The sequence below is a fragment of the Lithobates pipiens genome, unplaced genomic scaffold, assembly GCF_037356315.1.
Source record: "Lithobates pipiens isolate NorthernLeopardFrog02 unplaced genomic scaffold, aLitPip1_a1.2 Scaffold_16, whole genome shotgun sequence".
Taxonomy (NCBI): domain Eukaryota; kingdom Metazoa; phylum Chordata; class Amphibia; order Anura; family Ranidae; genus Lithobates; species Lithobates pipiens.
Window position 1 is genome coordinate 246,882,765 of NW_027507748.1, and position 23,134 is coordinate 246,905,898.

A 23,134-nucleotide genomic window follows, 5' to 3' on the forward strand; every position below is an offset into this window, starting at 1 on the left:
CTGATTGCAGATTTCCTACCTCAGGGCTTCTTTTGAGCCTGGGTGTGACCCTTTTGCTCTAAAGTCTGACGGTGGAGGCCATCACCACTGCCTAGAAGAGGAAGCCCCTGGTGCAGGGGAAAGAGTCTGTTTAAATGCAGGACGTTTATATTTTCTTTTTGACTGGTAAAAAGAGTACTTTTTCCATGATATATTTATACAAATCTTCTCCAAATAGTCACTCCCCATATGCGCATATGTACAAGCATAAGCGTAAGGTGGGGTGCCTGGTGAATAAGGTCTTTAATGGCATCTATAAACATAAACATAATGCCTTGGTTAGTTCAGCCAAATTCCGAGCTTGTTGTGTAGGAAGCTCACTAAGGGCCTGTTTAAATTGGCCCTTTAGGGATTGGGTTGAGTAACAGCACCCGCTATGGAAAAAGCGGATTTTAGCAGGGATTCCAACTTCTTATCTGTTGGATCCTTAAGCATCTGTGCATTACGTATACGCAGTCGCACAAAGTTGTCGGAAAATCCAATCGTTCAGAACGAGGTGACGTACAAAAACGTACGACGGGACTATGTAGAAGCCAGTAGCCAATAGCTTTTGTCTCCAATTTTTTCTGAGCATGCATGGCACTTTGTGCGTCGGAATTATATACACACAATCGGAAAAAGTGCGATTGGATTTTGTTGTCGGAAAATTTTAGATCGAGCTCTCAAACTTTTTCCATCGGAAATTCAGATGGAAAAAGCCCATACACGATTGGATTTTCTGACAAGATAATCCGATCTGACTTTTTCCGTCAGAATTTCCGACCATGTGTATGGAGCATAAGACAACAGAGTAAGGTATGTGCATAGACTCCATCTAGTGGAGATTTTAAGGTATTTTCCTTAAACAACATATTAAACAACATTAAACATATTAAACAACATATTTTCCTTAAATGAAGAAAAAAAAAAACGCATAGATGTTTTTAATATCTAAGTTTTCTTCCCTTACCTTGTCCTCGCCGCAGGATTTTGCTGCATTAACAGAAAATCCTACTTTCACCCATCACGGTGGGTTAAATTTAGCGAATCTTCAAGGACTGGATCTGTAAGAACAGGGTCCAACTGCTTTGGGCCTTGTATAAGCACCCCAACAGGAAGCTTGAGGTAATGTAACAAAAGCTAAGCCCTGGGTTCTTGGGGTCCAGCCCTACAAAGAGAGGCATTACAGGCAAAACCTTGTGCTTCGGATATGAGGTCCCAGGTGCCATCCACTGGATGGATCTGGCTTCCTTTGATGGAGGAATTTAAATCCAGCACGGATCCCTCCTGTAGCTCCTCAGAGCACTTCTTCCCTCGTGACCAACACCTTAGACACTGGCAAAAAAACTGATGTGCTCCAGGAAAGGAGGAAGGGCTATAGGGGAGTGAACTTCCTTTGATTGGGTTTACCAGTGTCAACACCTGAAGGTGGCCTATAACCCATTAAGTAATTACTTGAAGGCTCCGTGTCTCATGATGTACGATAAAGAAAAATGTGAAAAATGGCCAAGAAATCATAAATTCTGCCAGGGTATATATATATATATATATATATATATATATATATATATATATATATACATACACACACACACAATATACAGTGTATATATATATATATATATATATATATATATATAGAGAGAGAGAGAGAGAGAGAGAGAGAGAGAGTCTATTATTGTCAAAAAATATTGGGGCACCTGACTTTACACGCAGATAAACTTTAATGGTATCCTAGTCTTAGTCTGCGGGGTTCAATAATGAGTTGGCCCACCCTTTGTAGCTATAACAGCTTCAACTCTTCTGAGAAGGCTGGCCACAAAGCTTAGAAATGTGTCTATGGGAATGTTTGACCATTTTTCCAGAAGTGCATAAGTGAGGTCAGGCACTGATGTTGGACAAGAAGGCCTGGCTCGCAGTCTCCACTCAAATTCCTCCTGCTCTAATTCTATTGGGTTGAATTCATGGCTCTGTGCAGGCCAGTCAAGTTCCTCCATCCCAAACTCGCTCATTCATGTCTTTATGGACCTTGCTTTGTGCACTGGTGTTCAGTCATGTTGGAACAGGAAGGGGGCAACCCCAAACTGTTCCCACAAAGTGGGAAGCATGAAATTATCCAAAATGTCTTAGTATGCTGACGCTTTAAGTGTCCCCTTCACTGGAACTAAGGGGCCAAGCCCAACCCATGAAATACAACCCAAACATAATCCCCCCTCCATCAAATGATGTGGACCAGTGAACAAAAGTTAAAAGACATAAAGACATTGATGAGCAAGTTTGGGATGGAGAAACTTGATTGGCCTGCACAGAGCCCTGACCTCAACCTGAGCCCTGACCAACAGATGGGTTTGTGTCTTTTTTTTCAACTTATCTATGCAACTGTATGTAATAATTTGCTGTACATAAAAATAAAACAACATGGCTAAACTAAAATAAAGATTATGAACATAAACCACAGACTAAAACAGAATAAAAAATCACAATGACAACATGCATGCAGTAAACCCTGAGCATCCTAACCTCTGTCAATTCAGGGATATTTATAAAAAAACTATGAAATGGGTTAATGCAATAATACCCTTATAAACATGTATATTCTAATTGTATATTTTAAGCAAAGTTTACAGAAATAAAAGACAGCTCTGATGCATCACTTTGTTTATTCAGCCAAGTTTTACAACAATCTGTAAGGTTACTTAGGCATTCCAAAATCACTCTCTCCATAAATTACCAATATTCATACAATTGCTTAAATTAATTTTACCTACCTCACTTGTGGTATGCTTAGTTGGTGATCCTTGGGATCCAGAGATGAGTGAGAAGGGGCTGAGGGGACTAGTGAGACTGGCAGAGCTTAAGGGACTGGCCGGACTGTTGGAACTGAAAGTTGCCGATGGCCCTGTGACTACTAAAACAAAGGGGATATGAAAAACTTGTAAGCCTAAAATAATTTGACAATTTTTCTCAAGTCTTTTTTCTACATCAGATACACATATTGTGTTGAAAAATTTGAGTTTACTGTACTCACAACATCTATTTCTCTGAAGTGTTCATTAAGGGACACTGCATTGTTTGTGCATCTACTGCCTACAGAAGTATTTGACACTGGGATGTAAAACAAAAGAAAAGGGACTGCTCCATTTGTTGGTTACACTTAACAACTGCTATAGAACTTTAGTTGCCGTAAGAAGTAATTAAAACTTTTACATTCAAGGAATGCCGTGAATGATAACTGCCACAATTTCTTGTGCTCTGAACTGAACTGCCAAGGCATCAGATGGTTGGTGTCCTAGATGATCATGTGCAGCACAATGGAACCTACCGATCAAAAAACGGCTAAGATGGCAGCCTCTTTGGCTGTAAAGAATAGGAGGGTTTAACGCCGCTTTAAAGCTGAACTAAACCCTTCTATCCTTTTCAACCAAAGAAGCTCCCATCTTAGCCTACTTTTGTTCTGCAACTGCAATGGTGCTGCACATGTGATCAGTTATGACACCAGCCTTTGATGAGAACACATGCAAATGTAACAGTTAGCATTCCTGACATGCCTGGAATGTAACTAAAAAGAGGAAAAAACTGTGTGAATGTGAATAAATGTCAAAACCAAATAATTAAGCCAAGCCATAACTTCTCCGCAAGATATGTATAGTACCAAATAATATATTTAAAATAGAGATGCGCTAACACAATCCTGACAATAAGTGAAACATTCAAATGATAAAAATGCCATGCAATGTAAAGGATTCTATATAGTAAAAAGAGTCCACATGTGTAGAGACAAATTGATAATTGGTTGTATATCAATGTCATCCACCAACAAACCTGAAAAGGAATCCTCTTGTGATATTTCCAGTCCACCATCAAGAGCCAAAATGTTTGCTTACCAGCTGTTGCTGACCCCGTGTTATAGGAGGTCAAACATGCTTTGGCTCAATACTAAGCCCGGGCCTTTAATGCCTATGGGTCCTCTTGGGTGCCTGCATCGATCGTCCAGGTAGCAATGTCAGTAAGCACCCAAAAAACAAAAAAAGCTCCACATAGCATAAAACCATAATGTAACTTTTTAGAAGCTACTTTAGATTACACATACATCAAGTGAATTAAAACAACTAAAAAAACTTTTTTTTTTTTTTAATTCACTTGATGTAAGTGTAATCTAAAGTAGCTTCTCATAAATGACATTATGATTTTACAGCATGTGGACCTTTTTTTTTGTTTTTGGATGCTTACTGACATCACTACCTGGAGGATCGATGCAGGCACCCAAGAGGACCCATAGGCGTTAAAGGCCCAGGCTTAGTATTAAGTCAAAGCGTGTTTGACCTCCTGTAATACGGGGTCAACAACAGCTGGTAAGCAAGCATTTTGGCTCTTGGTGGTGGTGATATCACAGAAGAATGTCAATATTCAATCAATTATCATTTTTTCTCTACACATGTGGACTCTTTTTACTATATAGATTGGTTTACATTGCATGGCATCAGGATTGTGTTAGCGCCATTGGCAGGATGTGCAGGCTGTTCACTGCACATGGGCTCTGATGGGGGGGGCGCACTGTGATCCACCCTGCACACATGGATGATTGTCCCTTGGTTCACAGCCAGGGATGATTGATGCGGCGGGAGGGACAGCTGTAAGCACCAATTTGGCTGCATGCCAGACGCTTCTCCTCCTCTCCATCCTGCGGCTATCAGTGCTTACAGCTTTCCCTCCTGCCGCACCGATCCTCCCAGGCTGTTCTACCCTTCTCCTCCTCCTCCCGTTCTCCTCCTCTGCTCCAGCTGTTCTCTCCCAGTGCGCTGTGTCCTCTTTCTCTGCCTCCCTGTTCTCCTCCTTCTCTGCTGCCCTGTTCTCCTCAGCCTGTTGTGTCCTACTCCCCCCTCTTCCCCCTGCAGTTGGCTCCCTCCTGTCCCACTGGCTGCTGGGGGTATGTGTCAGGATGGGAGCGAAAGAAGGGGCCCGGTAGCTATGTAATTTACCAGCCCCTTCCTTGTCTGAATTGGACATTGAGAGTAAATCGCTACTGAATGCTCTCTATGTCCTGTAATGACTGTTTATGAATGCTTCTGTTTATGAATGGACGGAAGCTGCTGTCTCCTGTCCATTCATCTTCACTGCTGGCGCTGCAGAGAAAGGAAGCGGGGAATCTGTGTCCTCAGTCCCTTTCTTTGTCTCAAAAGGGAGATGTCAGGGGTCTGTTTAGACCACTGATATCTCACCAAAGATCACAACAAGGCTGATTGAATAATAAAAAATAAAACAATTGCAAAAAATTGCAAAAAATAAAATTGTAAAAAAAAAATCTAAAAAATGTAATTGTAAAAAAAAAAAAAAAAAATGACTGACCCCCGCACAACATTTTTCTTTAAACAAATTCAATTGTAAAAATAATAATAAAAAAAAAAAAAACTACTGACAATGTCCACTGCCCTAACTGACAAAATCCTGAACATAATACCAACTACTGTACACTCTGCACTCCTCATCTGCACATATTACCCACCTCCATACAGTCCGTACTCTTCTTCTGTAAAAAATACCCACCTCCATACACGCCACACTCCTCTGCACATAATGCTCACGCCCATACACTCCACACTCCTCCCCTGCACATAATACCCACCACCATACACTACTCTCCCTGCACATACTACCCACTGCTATACACTCTGCACTCCTCCCCTGCACATACTACCCATCTCCATACACTCCATACCCCTCTCCCTGTACATACTACCCGCCTCCATATACGCCACACTCCCCTCCTGCACATAATACCCACCATCATACACTCCACACTCCTCTCCTGCACATACTACCCAACACCAAACACACCCCACTCCTCTCCTGCACATAATACCCACCTCCATACCCCCTGCACTCCTCTGCTGCACATACTATCCACTGCCATACACTCCACACTGTACATTCCCTATTTAACATTACTGCATTATGCAAGTCATCGCAGACTCTATTAAACCACATTCCAATTAGCCACGGCCAACATTTTAGCACAATTTAAGCCATAACCATTTTAATGTGCCACCATTTGTTTTCTGTGCAGAGGGCCCACCTCAGTCCTCATAAGAAAGGGTTGATTCACACATCCTCCCGCTAAACTTTACAGCTGAAGCTGGCATCCACTGATGTAGCCACATCCACTTTGCAAATGTGTTCAGCTGGTTTGCAGAAAAATTTCTCTCCTGCAGAGCTCTGTGTATTAATGCCATATTTCACACTTCTACATGCCACTGTGGTTCTTTCTCCACCTACATCTCTATTATCTTGGCCTGCTGGACTCCCTGAATTTGACCATGTGCATGACCAACTTTACTCGTACACCTCCTGTCCCGACGTTGGCTTTGCTAATGACTATTTCTTTGCTCAATTTTTTTGCTTAGATGCTCAGCTCAAACCTTAACCACCCACCTTGACAACTCCAGTCCTTAGCACACCTTCACTGAACACTGCCTCTTAAAAAGGTCCGATAATCCTGTGCTTCCAATTCTGGTGGTTAAGTCCTCTGGATGGGTACCAGCGATGCAGCTAAAGCATCCTTGAATGGTGACTGTTAAAGGGTACCTCAGAACTCATCAGACACCTCAAAGTATTGGCTTACAAATGGGCACCAAACCAAAAGGTGAGAGTTCAAAATTATTTTAATTGTTCTGAACACAGTCTCATAAAAAAAAAACATATTATATATTTTTATATGTTATAAACAGTGGTGCTCATAAGTTTACATATCCTGGCAGAATTTATGATTTCTTGGCCATTCTTCAGAGAATATGAATGATAACACAAAAACTTTTCTTTCACTCATGGTCAGTGTTTGGCTGAAGCCATTTAATTTCAACTGGGTTTACTCTTTTTAAATCATAATGGCTCTCCAAATTACCCTGATCAAAAGTTTAGATACCCCAGTTCTTAATATTGCCATGTACTGCCCCTTTAACATCAATGACAGCTTGCAGTCTTTTGTGGTATTTGTGGATGAGGCTCTTTAGCTTCTCAGATGGTAAAGCTGCCCATTCCTCTTGGCAAAAAGCCTCCAGTCCCTGTAAATTCTTGAGCTGTCTTGCATAAACTGCACATTTGAGATCTCCCCAGAGTGGCTCAGTGAGACTTAGATGGCCACTCCAGAACCTTCACTTTATTCTGCTGTAGCAAATGACAGGTCGACTTGGCCTTGTGTTTTGGATCATTGTCACGTTGGAATGTTCAAATATGTCTCATGCGCAGTACGTCCCATGCAAATGTTCCTCCAGTATTTTGATAACATACTGCATTCATCTTGCCACCAATTTTGACCAAATTTCCTGTGCTTTTGTAGTTCACACATCCCCAAAACATCAGTGATCCACCTCTGTGTTTCACAGTAGGAATGGTGCACCTTTCATAATAGGCCTTGTTGATTCCTCTCCAAATGTAGCGTTTATGGTTGTGGCACAAAAGCTCAATTTTGGTCTCATCACTACAAATTACTTTGTGCCAGAAGGTCTGAGGCTTGTCTCGTGCTGTTTGACATATTTTAAGAGGGATACTTTGTGGCATTTGTGTAGTAATGGCTTTCTTCTGGCGACTCAACCATGCAGACCATCTTTCTTCAAGTGTCTCCTTATTGTGCATCTTGAAACAGCCACACCATATTTTTTCAGAGAGTCCCGTATTTCACCTGAAGTTATTTGTAGGTTTTTCTTTGCATCCCGAACAATTTTCCTGGCAGTTGTCGCTGAAATTTTAGTTTTTCTACCTGATTGTGGTTTGGTTTCAACAGAACCCCTAATTTTCCACTTCTTGATTAGAGTTTTAACACTGCTGATTGACATTCTTAATTCCTTGGATATATTTCTATGTTCTGTTTTATACAGTTCAATTACCTTTTCCTGCAGATCCGTTAACAATTATTTTGCTTTCCCCATAACTCAGAATCCAGAAATGTCAGTGCAGCACTGGATGAAAGATGCAAGGGTCTGTCAGGAGTCCAGAAACTCATTCACCTTTTATACACACACACACTAATTAAAAGCAAACAGATAACAGGTGAGGATGGTTACCTTCAATATGGGGTTCCCCCCCTCGTACCCCACATTCTCACCACACTGCATCCTTTCTTTTCTCTCCCCCTCCCCTGCCCTCCATCCCTTCACTCTCACCTTGCTTTACATCCTACCCCTTCCCTTGCTTCATCACTCCTTTTTTATCACTTTTACTTAATGTTAACTTCACATTTATCCCCACTTATTTCACATTTTTGGTTTGGTAAGTTCATAGTATACCTATTTTCTTTATCTTATTTACCCAGATTCCAATCATCATTTTTTTGTAGGTCCCCCGAGTTGGGGACCATCCTTTAGGTGGTAGCACTGTGCGCTTGATTTCTGCTGGAGAATGGGTAAGCAGCTTTGCTCCTTCCCCCTTCTTTATTCCCAAAGATTTCTTTTCAATTATGATGTTGCATGAAGATTTTTTTATCTTTTCACCTTTCGACTATTACAATGTCTTTTTGATCCAATCACAGATAACCTCCAGATGAACCGGCCATTGTCCATGAAACTAGTCGAGGAAAATTGCATCTGTGATCAATTGTCCTATTGTGATTACTCACTGGTGATATATTGTACCGCTGTAGTGTACCGCTACTATGTTTTTATCTGTAAATGATGAATTGTTTTTTGGCATCAATAAAATCATCTGTAATTTTTGTATATATTTGTTATATTATTCAATTGTATTGCTTTTACTGTACCGCAATAGTCCAACTGCCCCTATACTTTTGTGGTAGCCTAGCTGGGGACTAGGCTCCCAACTTTTCTAATACTTGATTCCTGGATGATGGTACAAGTCCCTATTTATCCCTACTTTGGTAACTTACTATAAGAGTCCACATAAATTTTCATTACCATATATGATTTTATTTGTTAATATTTTTTTTTGATATTTTAGATTTGCCCACACTTTATACAATCAGTGGGAATATTTAAAGTGTGATTCTTTCTCCTACTGTTGGAACAATCTTCCTTTGAAAACACAAGATATTTTTTTTTCACTTCAGTGTTATCATTCACTTATTTTTGTATTCACACACATATTTTATCATGCACATTAACCTCCCCCCTCCGCCATGTTTGTTCCTATTTTTGGCTTTATGTGTCATCACTATTTTCACTTGGTTTTATTCATTTTCCATTTACAATTATTTTCATTTATTTTTATTATTTTTATTTTGTTTTTTTCATCCCATTTCCTTCTCACTAACACGTATATAGTTCTCACTTGTACTGTCACACATTTTTCACCCTTCACCACTCACAGGCTCCCATTCCATTTGTTCCCATATACCCCTTTTCCGCTAACTCTCTTACCTCTTTACATTCCCACCCCCTTCCCCATTAACTCCCATGTTTCTCCCCCCCCCCTTTCTTTCCTCACGTTAATTCCACACTAGGTTCCTCCTTTTCTACATCTAGATTCATACCTTTTTATTCTTTACCATTCATTTCTTCCTATTAGCTATTTTTGATAATACAACTATTTTATATTTTTTAGATATACTATGGTTAATAATTCTTGGGCTTAATTGCACATTAATGCTTATACCCTCTATAACCATACACTGTAAGATTAAGGAACGAAATAAAAGAAATGAAATATATGTATAATTCCTGTCCAGCTTGCAGTCACCAATTTAATTTCATTCCCAGTACTTTGTATTGGAAGTTTGTATTATATCCCTATCACTGTTAAACATAAATACACTATTAGCATGGTGATTTGCTGCCCCCAATGTAGGTGCCGTCTATCCGCCTCTATGTCCCTCCTAGGCCATTGGGATTTCCACTAATGTGACTTTTTGTTATGCCGCACGCACATGATCAGACTATCTGGCGAATTTAGTCTGGCGGACAAACCGCTGTAAAGTCCGAACGAGAGGACCTGTCCACACACGGGACTTTCCCGGCGGACTAGGTTCAGCGGACATAGTTCGCCAGACTATCCGCCGTACTTTTGAAATGAACGGACTTGCCCACACACACGACGGAAAGTCTGTTCATTTTGAGTGCGGCTCCAGGTAGCCGGGACTAGCGAAGGAAGCATCGCTGGCTCCGTCACCTGGTATGGACTTAAAGGGGAAGTCCTACGCTGAAAAAACGGTGTGGGGGTCCCCTTCTAGGTCCATATCAGACCCTTATTCGAGCATGCTACCCAGCCAGCCAGGAAAGGGGGTGGGGACGAGCAAGCGCCCCCCCCCCCACCCCTGAGCCGTACCAGGCCGCGTGCCCTCAACATGGGGGGTGCGCGGCCCCCCCACCCCAAAGTACCTTGCCCCCATGTTGATGAGGACAAGGGCCTCTTCCCGACAACCCTGGCCGGCTTTCTTCTTTGTCGACGCCCTCTTCTTCCAACTTCGGGGGTCTTGTCCCCCTCTTTGGGGGTCTTGTCCCCCTCTTCGGTTCTTCTTGCTGCGCCTCCGCGCCTTCTTCTAGCCTTCTTCTAGCTCTTCTAGCCGCGCTCAAAATGAACAGACTTTTCTCTGTGCTCGGGAAATTGTTCATTTCAAAAGTACGACAGACTAGCACACACGCGGCCGTATTGTCCGCCGGACTGCGGACATATTTTGGTGCAAAACCACTTTCTTAGTCCGCCGGACTTTTGCTAAAAAAAAGTCCGCCGGAGCCCACACACAGGGGGATTGTCCGGCTGACTCAAGTCCGCTGGACTTTTCCACCAGATTGTTTGATCGTGCGTGCACAGCATAAGACATGCATGAGCATTCGGTTTTCACCCCCCCCCCCCCTCCTTTATGGATGCACTGGCGGACCGAGGACTCTTGGATTAAGGAAGGGAATTTTCTCTTTAAAGGCTTTTGACATATCGCATAACACATTGTGATTGGTAATTATATACACAAGTGTTTACTATTTTATTTTTATCTTATGATTATAATTATGAATTTCAATACACATTAACCTCTCTACATCATACAAAATCCTCTGAAGAAGACCCGGTGGGGTTGAAATGCATTGTATATCATCTTTACCTTAGCCTTTGAGCACTGTGTATTATTGTGTACAGTTACACTAGTGATGTTGTTGTTTTTAACCTTTGTACTACAGCTCATGTTTTGACTGTTCCTGTCCAATTTTTGATATTTTGTCATAATAAAATCCATAACTAATGATACTCCATGTAGCATTTTTCAATCTATTTGCTGCCCTGAAAACCCCATATGGGGAACATTCCTTTTTTTCTGACATTATCCAGGGTGTGCAGCTATTTTCTTCTCTCTCATAAGTGTCTTCCCTTTCTACTGGCCTCTCTCATCTTCTTGTTGACAATACCCACAGATTCTCTATGGTGTTTAGGTCAGGCGAGTTTTCTGGCCAATCAAGCACAGTGATATCATGATCATTAAACCAGGTATTGCTACTTTTTGGCAGTGTGGGCAGGTGCCAAGTCCTGCTGAAAAATGAAATCAACATCTCCACAAAACTGGTCAGCTGTGGGAAGCTTTTTGGTAGAAATCTGCACTGACTTTGGATTTGATAACACAGTGGACCAATCCCAGCAGATGGCAAGTGATGTGGCTCCACAAATAAACAGGCTGTGAATAACATTTTTCACCAGAAGAGCTGAAGGCCGCCATCAAAGCAACCTGGGCTTCCATAACATTTCAGCAGTGCCACAGGCTGGTCGTCTCCATGCCACACCACATTATGCAGTAATCCATGCAAAAGGACCCCAGACAAAATGAATGCATACTATACTGTACATGAACATACTTTTCAGTAAGTCAACATTTCTGTATTAAAAAAAAAAAAAAAAAAAAAAAAACTTGTGCCATGATCCATAGCAAGATCGAAGCGACGTTGCTGGACCGTGTCCCTCGCCACTCGCGAATTTGGGCCCCATGGGTGGATAACTTTCTCCCCCAAGATTTTGACCAAACCCTTCTTCACTCTGACTGTTTGATCTGATGGCTGCCTGGGGCCCCGGGCGCTCCTACCGACGCCGACCACTCCCCTCCCCCCCCACCTCCACTTCCATTCGGTCCCCCCTTTACTTGCTATCTTTTTCTTCCCACTCTGTCCCCCCCCCTCCCTTTTTTCTATTCTCTTTTTCTTTTTCCTTTTCTTCTCCTTTTTCTTAGCCCATGGCTTCATACAATATATTTGAGTTCTTTTTGTGCCATGAACAAGGTCTGTGTGCTGACGAATTTACTGTTCTTATGTTTTATTATATCCCGACATAGTAGTTTTGTTGGTTATGTTGTAATTTGGTGGGGGGTTCTTCCCCCTATACCAGTTCCTACTCAATGATATTCATTATTCTCCTTGTTCTAACTTGAAGAGAGCTAGCGTAATACTCTTTGCTATGTATGCTCTGTGTCTAATAAGTTATGCTTTCTTTGTTTATGTTCTTGACTTATATCCCTGTTAAACTAATGTCATGCGCTGTATCTTCAGTCTTGAATGTGTCTGGCTGTAACCTTTATTCTTATGTTTTTATTCAATAAAAAATTTGAACAGAAAAAAATAAAATAAAAAAATTATTGGTCTTATGCAATATTCAAATTTTCTGAGATACTGAATTTGGGGTTTTCACTAGCAGTAAGCCATAATCACCAAAATTAAAAGAAAGAAATGCTTGAAATATATCAGTCTGTGTAACCCATCTATATAAAATATATGTGTTTCACCTTTTGAATTGACTGGAATAAATTTTATGAGATGCACGTGTGTGTGTGTGTGTGTATATATATATATATATATATATATATATATATATATATATATATATATATATATATATATATAGTACACCCCTATTTTATTATATAATTTCCATGTGACAACACTGAATAAATGACACTTTGCTACAATGTAAAGTGGTGAGTGTACAGTTTCTATAACAGTGTAAATTTGTTGTTCCCTCAAAATAACTCAACACAGCTGACAACACTTAGCCCAATTAGCCATTTTCCCTCCTTGGTGCCATGTGACTAGTTCATTTTACAAGGTCTCAGGTGTAAATGGGGAGCAGGAGTGTTACATTTGGTGTTATCACTCTTTCATACTGGCCACTGAAAGTTCAACATGGCACCTCATGGCAAAGAACTCTTTGAGGATCTGAAAAAAAAAGAATTATTGCTCTACATAAAGACAGCCTGGGCTATAAGGAGGTTGCCAAGACCCTGAAACTGAGCTGCAGCACAGTGGCCAAGACCATACAGTGGCTTTTACAGGACAGGTTCCACTCAGAACAGGCCTCGCCATGGTCAACCAAAGTAGTTGAGTGCACGTGCTCAGCGTCATATCCAGTGGTTGTCTTTGGGAAATAGACATATGAGTGCTGCCAGCATTGCTGCAGAGAATGAAGGGGTGGGGGTCAGCCTGTCAGTGCTCAGGCCATACGCCACACATTGCATCAAACTGGTCTGCATGGCTGTCATCCCAGAAGGAAGCCTCTTAAAAAGATGATGCACAAGAAAGCAAACAGTTTGCTGAAGACAAGCAGACTAATGCCACGTACACACGATCGAACTGTATGACGTACTTAGTCCGTTGAAACACATTTCAATGGACAATCCGCTCGTGTGTGGGCTTCAGCGGACTTTTTCAGCGTGCAGTCCGGAGTACTAAGAATTTCGGTTTGCACAACAATCTGCCCGCCGTACTCGCATTTCGGCGGACAATCCGGCCGTGTGTATGCCAGTCCGCCGTACTTTTGAAATGAGCAGGCTTTTCCCGCCCGGAGAAAAGGCCGCTCATTTCGAGCGGGTCTCCAGGTTGGCGGGGCCCGCGAAGGAGACATCGCTGGCCCCGCCGCCTGGTATGGACTTAAAGGGGAACCCCCAACGCCGAAAAAAATCGGTGTGGGGGTCCCCCCCAAGTCCACAACAGACCCTTGTCCGAGCACGCTACCCGGCTGGCCAGGAAAGGGGGCGAGCGAGCCCCCCCCCCCCCCTCCTTAGCCGTACCAGGCCGCGTGCCCTCAACATGGGGGGTGCCTTGGGGAAGGGGGGGGGGCGCGCGGCCCCCCCACCCCAAAGCACCTTGTCCCCATGTTGATGAGGACAAGGGCCTCTTCCCGACAACCCTGGCCGTTGGTTGTCGGGGTCTGCGGGCGGGGGCCCCCGGATACCGGCCCCCCACCCTATGTGAATGAGTATGGAGTACAATGTACCCCTACCCATTCACCTGTAAAATAAAAGTACAAAAAAACACAACACACGAGATAAAATACTTTATTGCACAGCTCCGGGGGTCTTCTCGCCGGACTCCTCCGCTATCTTCTTGTAGCTCTTTTGCTAGCGGAGGAGTCCGGCTTTCTTCCTCGCCGCCGGCCTCTTCTCCCGACTTCGGGGGTCTTGTCCCCCTCTTCGGTTCTTCTGCCGGGCCACCGCGCCTTCTTCTAGCTCTTTTACAGGCGGTGGCCCGGTCTTCTGTCGCCGCTGCCGCCTTCCGTTCTTCTTCTTCTTCTTCTCCTTCTTCTCCTGGAGATGTTGACTCAACGCTCTCTCTGGCCACAATGCCAGGGACGTGCTGCGCGGCCACTTATATAGGGACAAGGGGCGGTGTCACATGGCTTTATGTCACCTGGGTTGGTGTCACATGGTGACCCCGCCCCCTTACGATGTCACAGTCCCCATGTGACATCAACCCATGTGACCAACCCATGTGACATAAAGCCATGTGACACCGCCCCTTGTCCCTATATAAGTGGCCGCGCAGCGCGTCCCTGGCATTGTGGCCGGAGAGAGCGTCGAGTCAACATCTCCAGGAGAAGAAGGAGAAGAAGAAGAAGAAGAAGAACGGAAGGTGGCAGCGGCGACAGAAGACCAGGCCACCGCCTGTAAAAGAGCTATAAGAAGGCGCGGTGGCCCGGCAGAAGAACCGAAGAGGGGGACAAGACCCCCGAAGTCGGGAGAAGAGGCCGGCAGCGAGGAAGAAAGATAGTGGAGGAGTCCGGCGAGAAGACCCCCGAAGATGAAAGACCCCCGGAGCTGTGCAATAAAGTATTTTATCTCGTGTGTTGTGTTTTTTTTGTACTTTTATTTTACAGGTGAATGGGTAGGGGTACATTGTACTCCATACTCATTCACATAGGGTGGGGGGCCGGTATGCGGGGGCCCCCTTATTAAAGGGGGCTCCCGGATTCCGATAACCCCCCTGCCCGCAGACCCAGACAACCAACGGCCAGGGTTGTCGGGAAGAGGCCCTTGTCCTCATCAACATGGGGACAAGGTGCTTTGGGGTGGGGGGCCGCGCCCCCCCCCTTCCCCAAGGCACCCCCCATGTTGAGGGCATGCGGCCTGGTACGGCTAAGGAGGGGGGCGCTCGCTCGCCCCCCTTTCCTGGCCGGCCGGGTAGCGTGCTCGGACAAGGGTCTGTTGTGAACTTGGGGGGGACCCCCACGCCGATTTTTTTCGGCGTTGGGGGTTCCCCTTTAAGTCAATACCAGGCGGCGGGGCCAGCGACATCTCCTTCGCGGGCCCCGCCTACCTGGAGACGCGCTCGAAATGAGCGGACTTTCCTCCACGTGTGTGGGCGAGTCCGTTCATTTCGAAAGTACGGCGGACTTAGTACGGCAGACTTAGTACGCCGTATTAGTCCGCTGAAAAAGTGCCGTGTGTGGGCAAGTAGCCCGTTCGAAAATTCCGACGGACCGTTTGGCGGACGTCCGCCAGACTAAGTACGTCGGACAGACGGCTACGTGTGTATGCGGCTTAAGGATTACTTGAACATCGATTACTAGAACCATGTCCTGTGGTCTGATGAGACCAAGATACACGTATTTGGTTCAGATGGTGTCAAGCGTGTGTGGCGGCAACCAGGTGAGGAGTATAAGCACAAGGATGTCTTGCCTACAGTGAAGCATGGGGGTGGGAATGCCATGGCCTGGGGCTGCATGAGTGCTGTGGCACTGGGGAGCTACAGTTCATTGAGGGAACCATGAATGCCAACATGTACTGTGACATAGAAAGGGAAATAGGTTACTAGGGGCTGCTCCAAAAAATGAATGCCCTATAATGCCTGTGATGGCTGAGGACTATTTCGGTACCCAATAAGTTAGGTAAATATAAATAAAAAAAATACAAATTTATTAAAGGCAGCAAGTATAAAATACAAAAACAACAAAGCAATGAATAGAATTGTTGAATGTAATTAAATAAAATAAAACAAGTAATAGATATAACACAGTGTCCACCCTAGGGTGAGACATCTGGAGTAGGGTGTCTTCAAAGCTGTTTGATGGCCACATGGGCTTTCAGTGGTGAGTCTTGTTAATTTGTTTGTACCACTCCATGGTTAACTCATTTATTGACAGCTCTGCTACTTTGTTATTTCTGTATTTGTTTGACCCTGTAATTATGAGATTATTTTTCTTTAGATGTATAGTCTGACCCTTCCTGAAGAAGTGGCTTCTGTCACTAAACATGTAGAGTACAACGTTTGCAATTACATCATTGTGTCCATGGGCGTCCGCAGAACTTTTTCCAAGGGGGGCATCATTTCAAGGCCACTCATGCTCCGCCCCTTTTCGACAATCTTTCCACTGGAAATACATATGTGTTATATAACAGATAATTAATTTTCACTTTGTATTGGAAGTTACTCTGGCAGCTGTGTTCCATGACCATATAGCCTAGAGAATGTACATCTTTTTACATGCCAATGCATCTGTTGTGGCCATATTTTGATCTCATACGGTCACTGTATAGGCTGTTTTCATCAAGATAAAAATATGGCAACAACAGATGTATTGCAATGTAAAAAGATGTACATTCTCTAGGCTATATGGGCATGGTATGCAGCCACCTGAGTAACCTTGCGGACGCCCATGCTTTCAAAAACCAGCCCTGGAAAAAATTTCATACGTGCCTCACAGCATTATTATACCAGCCAACAGCATAACGTCATTATTTTCTTGTTCATGAAAGGGAAAACCATACATTTTAAAGCACATTTGATGACGAGAGTATTAGATATAGATATGAAATCACATAGGGCTCTATATATATATATATATATATATATATATATATATATATATATATATATATATATATTCAAATTCCAGTTAATAGTGCTAAGTGATCAATCATCAAGGGGGGACCCCAGAAACTCAGAACATGGGGGAGGGGCACCTTCTGCAGAAAGAATACTCTAAGGTAAGGGGGGGTGGTTAACTAATATAAGGAGGAAACCCTTTATATCAGTGCCACTTACATTATCGTATTCACTCCCCCCTTACATCGGTGACCCCCGACTGGCCTGGCGGTGCTTTCACTGACCTCCTCTCAGGTGCACTGTGCAGGGCTCAGTCAGTCGGCTCCAGCTTGGTGGCTCTGGTTTTATCCTATAGTCTCCTGTCCACAGTCCACACAAGTCTGACTTCTCCCATGACCCCCATCCTGGCGGTGCTCCCACTCTTGACTCCTCTCCAGACTCCCTCAGAGACTGCAGACATGCTACAGGAGATGGTCAGAGACTGCAGACTTGATGCAAGAGCTCAATGCAGCCTCACTGTGCCCACAAAATGCAGTCTCACTGTGCCCACCAAATGCAGCCTCACTGTACCCATCAAATGCAGCCTCACTGTACCCATCAAATGCAGCCTCACTGTGTCCATCAAATGCAGCTTTACTGTGCCGTGAATGCAATCTCACTGTGCCCATCATTGCAGCCCCTCCTGTGCCTCATGTCCCAGTCTGCAGTCCCAGTCTGTGGGAAGGTGTTTTGTTGATGCTTGGTACAGTACCTTGCATGCCAGCAAGATATTCATGATGGCCAGCAGCAGGCAGGGTCTGTTCTCCTTTTGGATGGGGACGGTGCTCCTTCCAGAGGATCTGTCTGCTGTGAGATGGAGTGGTCCCAGGCCACCTGCACCTTCAGCCGTCCTCATTTCCGGCCCCAGTCAGCCTGCCCTCTGGTCCTGGGGAAGTGGAGAGCACTGGGTGGGAGTTGGAGAGAAGGGGGAGCAAAGAGTACTGGCGAGGTTGGAGAACACATGGATGGGGGAAAGAGCGAGGGGGAGTGGAGATCACAGGGGTGGGGAGCGGAGAGCACTGGCGGGGGGACTTGAGAGCACTGGGGGGGCAATAAGAACAGGGGTAGAGAGCAAGGTAGGCTGAGAGCACTGGGGGGGCTAAGAGTGTGGGGTAATGGAGAGCACTGGGGGGGCTAAGAGTGTGGGGTGGTGAAGAGCACTGGGGGGCAGAAAAGCAGCGGTGGAGAGCACGGGGGCTGGAAAGTACTGGGGGGGGTATAAAGAGCAGGGGGGAGTGGAGAGCAATGGGGGGAGCTTAAGAGCACCAGTGGTGGCCAGAAAGAACAGGGGTGGAAAGCACAGGGCACTGGAGAGCACTATGGGGGGTTGAGAGCACATGGGTGGGGGCAAAATGCAGGGGGAGTGGAGAGTAATAGGGTGGGGAGTGGAGAGTGCTGGGGGGAGCCAAAAAGTCCAGGGGTGGAGAGCACGGAGGATATAGAGTGGAGGGCACTGGGGGAGAAAAGAGGGGGAGCACTGGGGGAGAGCAGGGGGGAGAGCACTGTGGAGGAGAACGAAGAGAGCATGGAGGGGAGAGGACTGGGGGGAGTGGAGAGCACTGGGCAGAGTGGAGAGCACTGGGGGGGAGAGCACTGGGGGGGGCAGGGGGGAGAGCACTGGGGGGAGCACTGGGATGGTGGCTAGAGAAGGATGGGGAGAGCTGGAGAGCAGCAAGAACAGAGGAGGAGAAAACTGGGGGGGGGGGGCAGGAGAGTGTGGTGGAGGAGAGCACTGGAGGGGATGGCAGGAGAGTGTGGTGGTGGAGGAGAGCACTGGAGGGGGTGGCAGGAGAGTGTGGTGGTGGAGGAGAGCACTGGGGGGGGGGCAGGAGAGTGTGGTGGTGGAGCAGAGCACTGGGGGGGGGGGGGGGCAGGAGAGTGTGGTGGTGGAGGATTTATTTTTTATTTTCTTGCATGAAAATTTATATTTTATTAAAGATAATGGTAAACAAGACATGTATAATACCTTACAATAATGCAACAGACAAGCATATAGTGTTATCATTACAGAAAAGAATATGGTACATCATCTTCGGTCTGAGTACAAGCAACATGTACAAGTAATTTTAACAGAACTACGTTTGGCCTTATGTGTATGCCCCTTATTCCTACAAGGAAAATCTATAATATGTAGGGTGAGCATGGTGAGGTAAAAGACAGTAGTGTGGGCTCTTAGAAAAACCCCACCTTCAATTGTACATTTCTTGTTTGGGGGGGATGCCGACCGCAGGCCCCACGATCCGCACCTCTCCCTTGGTCAGTGCCCAACGTAGATGATTAGGGGGTGGGGAGTTCGGTAAGTTAAATTGGGAAAGGGGGACAGGAAAGGTGGGAAAGGAAAGATCAGGAACGTTTGGGGGAGGGTTGAAGGGACTCAGCCCCCCGCCCTCTCCGTCTACCATGTACTAAGCTCACGTCACCTTGCTAGTGACAGTGTGTAGTTAGTGAAGCTATTAGGTTTTAGTGTCTGCTATCATCGCCCGTTACGAGCCAGTAGCTGTTGGAATTCCTGTGATTTACGGAATTTGTGCCAATTTTCCCAAATTGCCGTGTATCTGGTGATTTTATCCTGAGAGGAAAATATCAGCTCCTCTATCCCTGCAATATGGTCAATGCGCGAAGTCCATTCAGTCAATGTTGGGACCATCGTGGACCTCCAATGTACAGGCAGGCAAAGCCTGGCCGCATTAATCATATGCATTGCACTTGATTTGAAATATTTATTTTTGGTTATTTTTGAATGATGAAGGAGATATTGTGCTGGAGTAAATTCCAAGGGGAGCAATGATACTGAAGACGTTACTTCATTAACTTTTTGCCAATATGATTGAATCTGAGGGCAGCTCCACCATATGTGTAAGAAGGTGCCTTGATCTTGGCCACATCTCCAACATCGGTCAGTAACCGAGGGTATGAATTTATGGAGAATCTCTGGTGTTTTGTACCACCGTGTCTTAATTTTGTACCCATTCTCTTGAGTGTGGACATTCAGCGAGCCTTTATGGATATATAAGTGGATTCGTTCCCAGTTTGTGTGTGAGATTTCGGTATTTAATTGCTTCTCCCAAAAGTCATGCTCAGTTCTTAGGATGCTCTGTGCTTCATGGAACATGGAAGCATAAAGCACCGAAATAACGTGTCTCTGGGGGGATTGCTCCATACATATCGTTTCGAACGTCGTAGGGTTTTTTGTGAATTTTCCCTTGGCTCCTGAGCTGGTTAAGTAATGTTTGAGTTGTAGATAAGGCCATAGGGGGAAAGACTTAGTTGGCAAATGAGCTGCCAATTCTCTTTGGCTAAGGAGTCTACCTCTCGAGAAGAAGTGCCTGGTTTGCATCTCTTCGTGTGGCCATTCCCGAGAGAGAAATCCCTTAGCCAGCCCTGGGGTAAAGGCGGGGTTTCCTCTGAGTGGGGTGAGAGCGCAATCTATATCTGAGACTGCATGTATTTTGCACACCCGATCAAACACCTCTAGGGTCGCATTGACTAGAGGGTGAGTACGTACACCTATCGTTCTATGTCTTTTAGCTAACCATGGAACCGTTTTAAGGTCAGAGTCCACCATTAGGTTCTCCAGGCGCACCCAGCCCTTACATTTGATGTGAACTCTCCAGTCTACAATTAACTGCATAGCCCAGTGATACCTCTACAAGTCTGGCAGCCCAATACCGCCCTCGGATTTGGGTAGCACCAATTTGGCCCACTTGATTCTAGCCCCTTTAGTTCCCCACAGAAAGGTTCTACAGAGCTTTTTATATGTTGTAAAAAAGGAAGGTGGCAAGCCGATTGGTATTGTCTGCATTTTATATAAGATACGCGGGAGCACTGTCATCTTTAAGATCGCCGCACGCCCAAACCAGGAGATGCCGGGCACATCCCATTTATTTAAGTCCAGGCTCAACTTTCTCAGCTCAGTCAGGAAGTTTAGGTTGTAAAGATCCTCCAACTTACTTGGCAGTTGAATACCCAAATAAGTAATAGCGTCAGTTTTGGTGGTGGAGGATTGATTGCTTTGTTGTTTTTGTATTTTATACTTACTGCCTTTAAAAAAATTGTAAATGTTTATTAATATGTGCCTAACTTATTGGGTACCTAGATAGTCCTGTCATCATGAAGGAGTGGAAGTGGACTCCAGTGGCAACCTGTGAAACTCTGGTGAACTCCAGACCGAAAAGGGTAAAGGCAGTGCTGGAAAATAATGTTGGCCACACAAAATATTGACACTTTGGGCCTAATTTGGACATTTTAACTTAGGGGTGCCAGTGGTTTAGACATGAATGGCTGTGTGTTGAGTTATGTTGAAGGGACAGCAAATTTACACTGTTATACAAGCTGTACACTCACTACTTTACATTATAGCAAAGTGTAATTTCTTCAGTGTTGTCACATGAAATGATATAATAAAATATGTACAAAAATGTGAGGGATGTACTCACTTTTGTGAGATACTGTGTGTGTGTGTGTGTGTGTGTATATATATATATATATATATATATATATATATATATATATATATATATATATATATATATATATATATATATCCCCCTTTGTGCCAAAGGGTAAAACATCTTAATGCCTAAGCCCAATTTATCTACTTTGACATGTGTTAGTAAAACCGTACATATCATCACAACTACTTTGTGCATCCAGGTGGATTATACCTTGTTTTTTGTCAGGACAAATTAGGCAATATTTTGGTGGTAAATAGTTATGGATAGCTCCCGATTTATTTATTTTTTATCCATTATCTAAGGAAAACTGCCACAAAATAGTATTTTTTTATGTAACATATATATATATATATATATATATATATATATATATATATATATATATATATATATATATATATATATATTTCTTGCTACTACAATAACCTACCACCAAAATACAGCCTGAAATAAATTTTCCTGCTCCTGACAATCGCAGTGATACCACATATGTGTATGTTAGTGTTCTTCTTTACCCGTAGTACAGCCCAGAACAATAGTGCGCATTCTGCTTTTTTTTATCCTACCTAACACCTACACTACACTAGGTGACACCGATACCAATTTAAAAGAAAATAAATTGTGTCCAAAAAACGATCATTAGAACAGGGGGTTGGGGCACTCAGTGAGACCCTGGTCTCTGTGCTGGGAGCATGCCGCACAGCGCGCTCCCAGCAAAAAGGGAGATACACAAATATGCGGCCCTATTTGTCGGCGTGAAGGGTTTAAAAAAAAATTAAAAATGGTCTCTATACATATATGAATACAGACTATCATTTAAAAAAAAAAAAAAAAATTATATATATATATATATATATATATATATATATATATATATAAAAAATTCTAAAGGGTTATATTTAGGGATGCACCGAAATTTCAGCAGCCGAAACATATCGGCCGAAAATTTCCTTTTCGCCATTTTGCCGAAAGAGAATTCTTGCCAATAATGGCGCAGAAAATCGCGCATGCGCAGTAGCGTTGGGAGAAACTTCGGATGACACCACTCGTTCTGTGGGCGGCTTGCACGTTCCTCGCGGATAAGACGCCGCACTCGTAAGCACGTTCCCTGCTGAGACGCTGGCACCTTCCCCGCGGACGCTCCTTGTGCTTGTGAGACGCTGCTGGGACCCGAGAGACGCTGCTGGGACCCGAGAGACGGCTTCATAGAGGGCTGCACATAGCATACTGAAGTACAAGAGTGGGCACTGTCCCTCCTGGATGGCTACCATTACTACTATTCGCCGGTGAGCAATGCATTGCCTTTTTGCCTTAAACTGCCAAACAATCCAACTAATTTATTTTACTATACTACTGAAACTGTCATAGCAGTCAAACAACATGTATTACTTACGCCTTTGTGCCTTTTGTGCCATGCAGTATGGTATTAAATATGTCTGCACTACAGTACATCTGACGTAGCCAAAATAATATGTTATATAAAACTGATTTGAAATGGAATGGCATGCTATTTATTCTGTAGTACTAGTATACTATAAAATGTATGCCCTTGTTGTCATTGAATTTGTCATTTTGGTATAGTATAGCACACTGACATGACAGCAAGCA

The 23,134-nt window shown here is 44.1% G+C and overlaps 1 protein-coding gene across 17 annotated transcripts in view; it reads right to left on the reverse strand.

Moving 5' to 3' along the window:
• PLEKHA6 (pleckstrin homology domain containing A6) overlaps positions 1-23,134 on the reverse strand; it is a 1,584,742-nt gene that overhangs the window by 664,083 nt on the left and 897,525 nt on the right. For all 17 annotated transcript variants that reach the window (XR_013274469.1, XR_013274470.1, XM_077481247.1 and 14 more), the window contains one exon: positions 2,787-2,926. Coding sequence is in view for 15 of the 17 variants with exons in the window: in XM_077481247.1 (XP_077337373.1) it covers positions 2,787-2,926 (140 nt within the window). In the remaining 2 variants the exon portion in view is untranslated. The remainder of the gene's footprint in view (positions 1-2,786; positions 2,927-23,134) is intronic.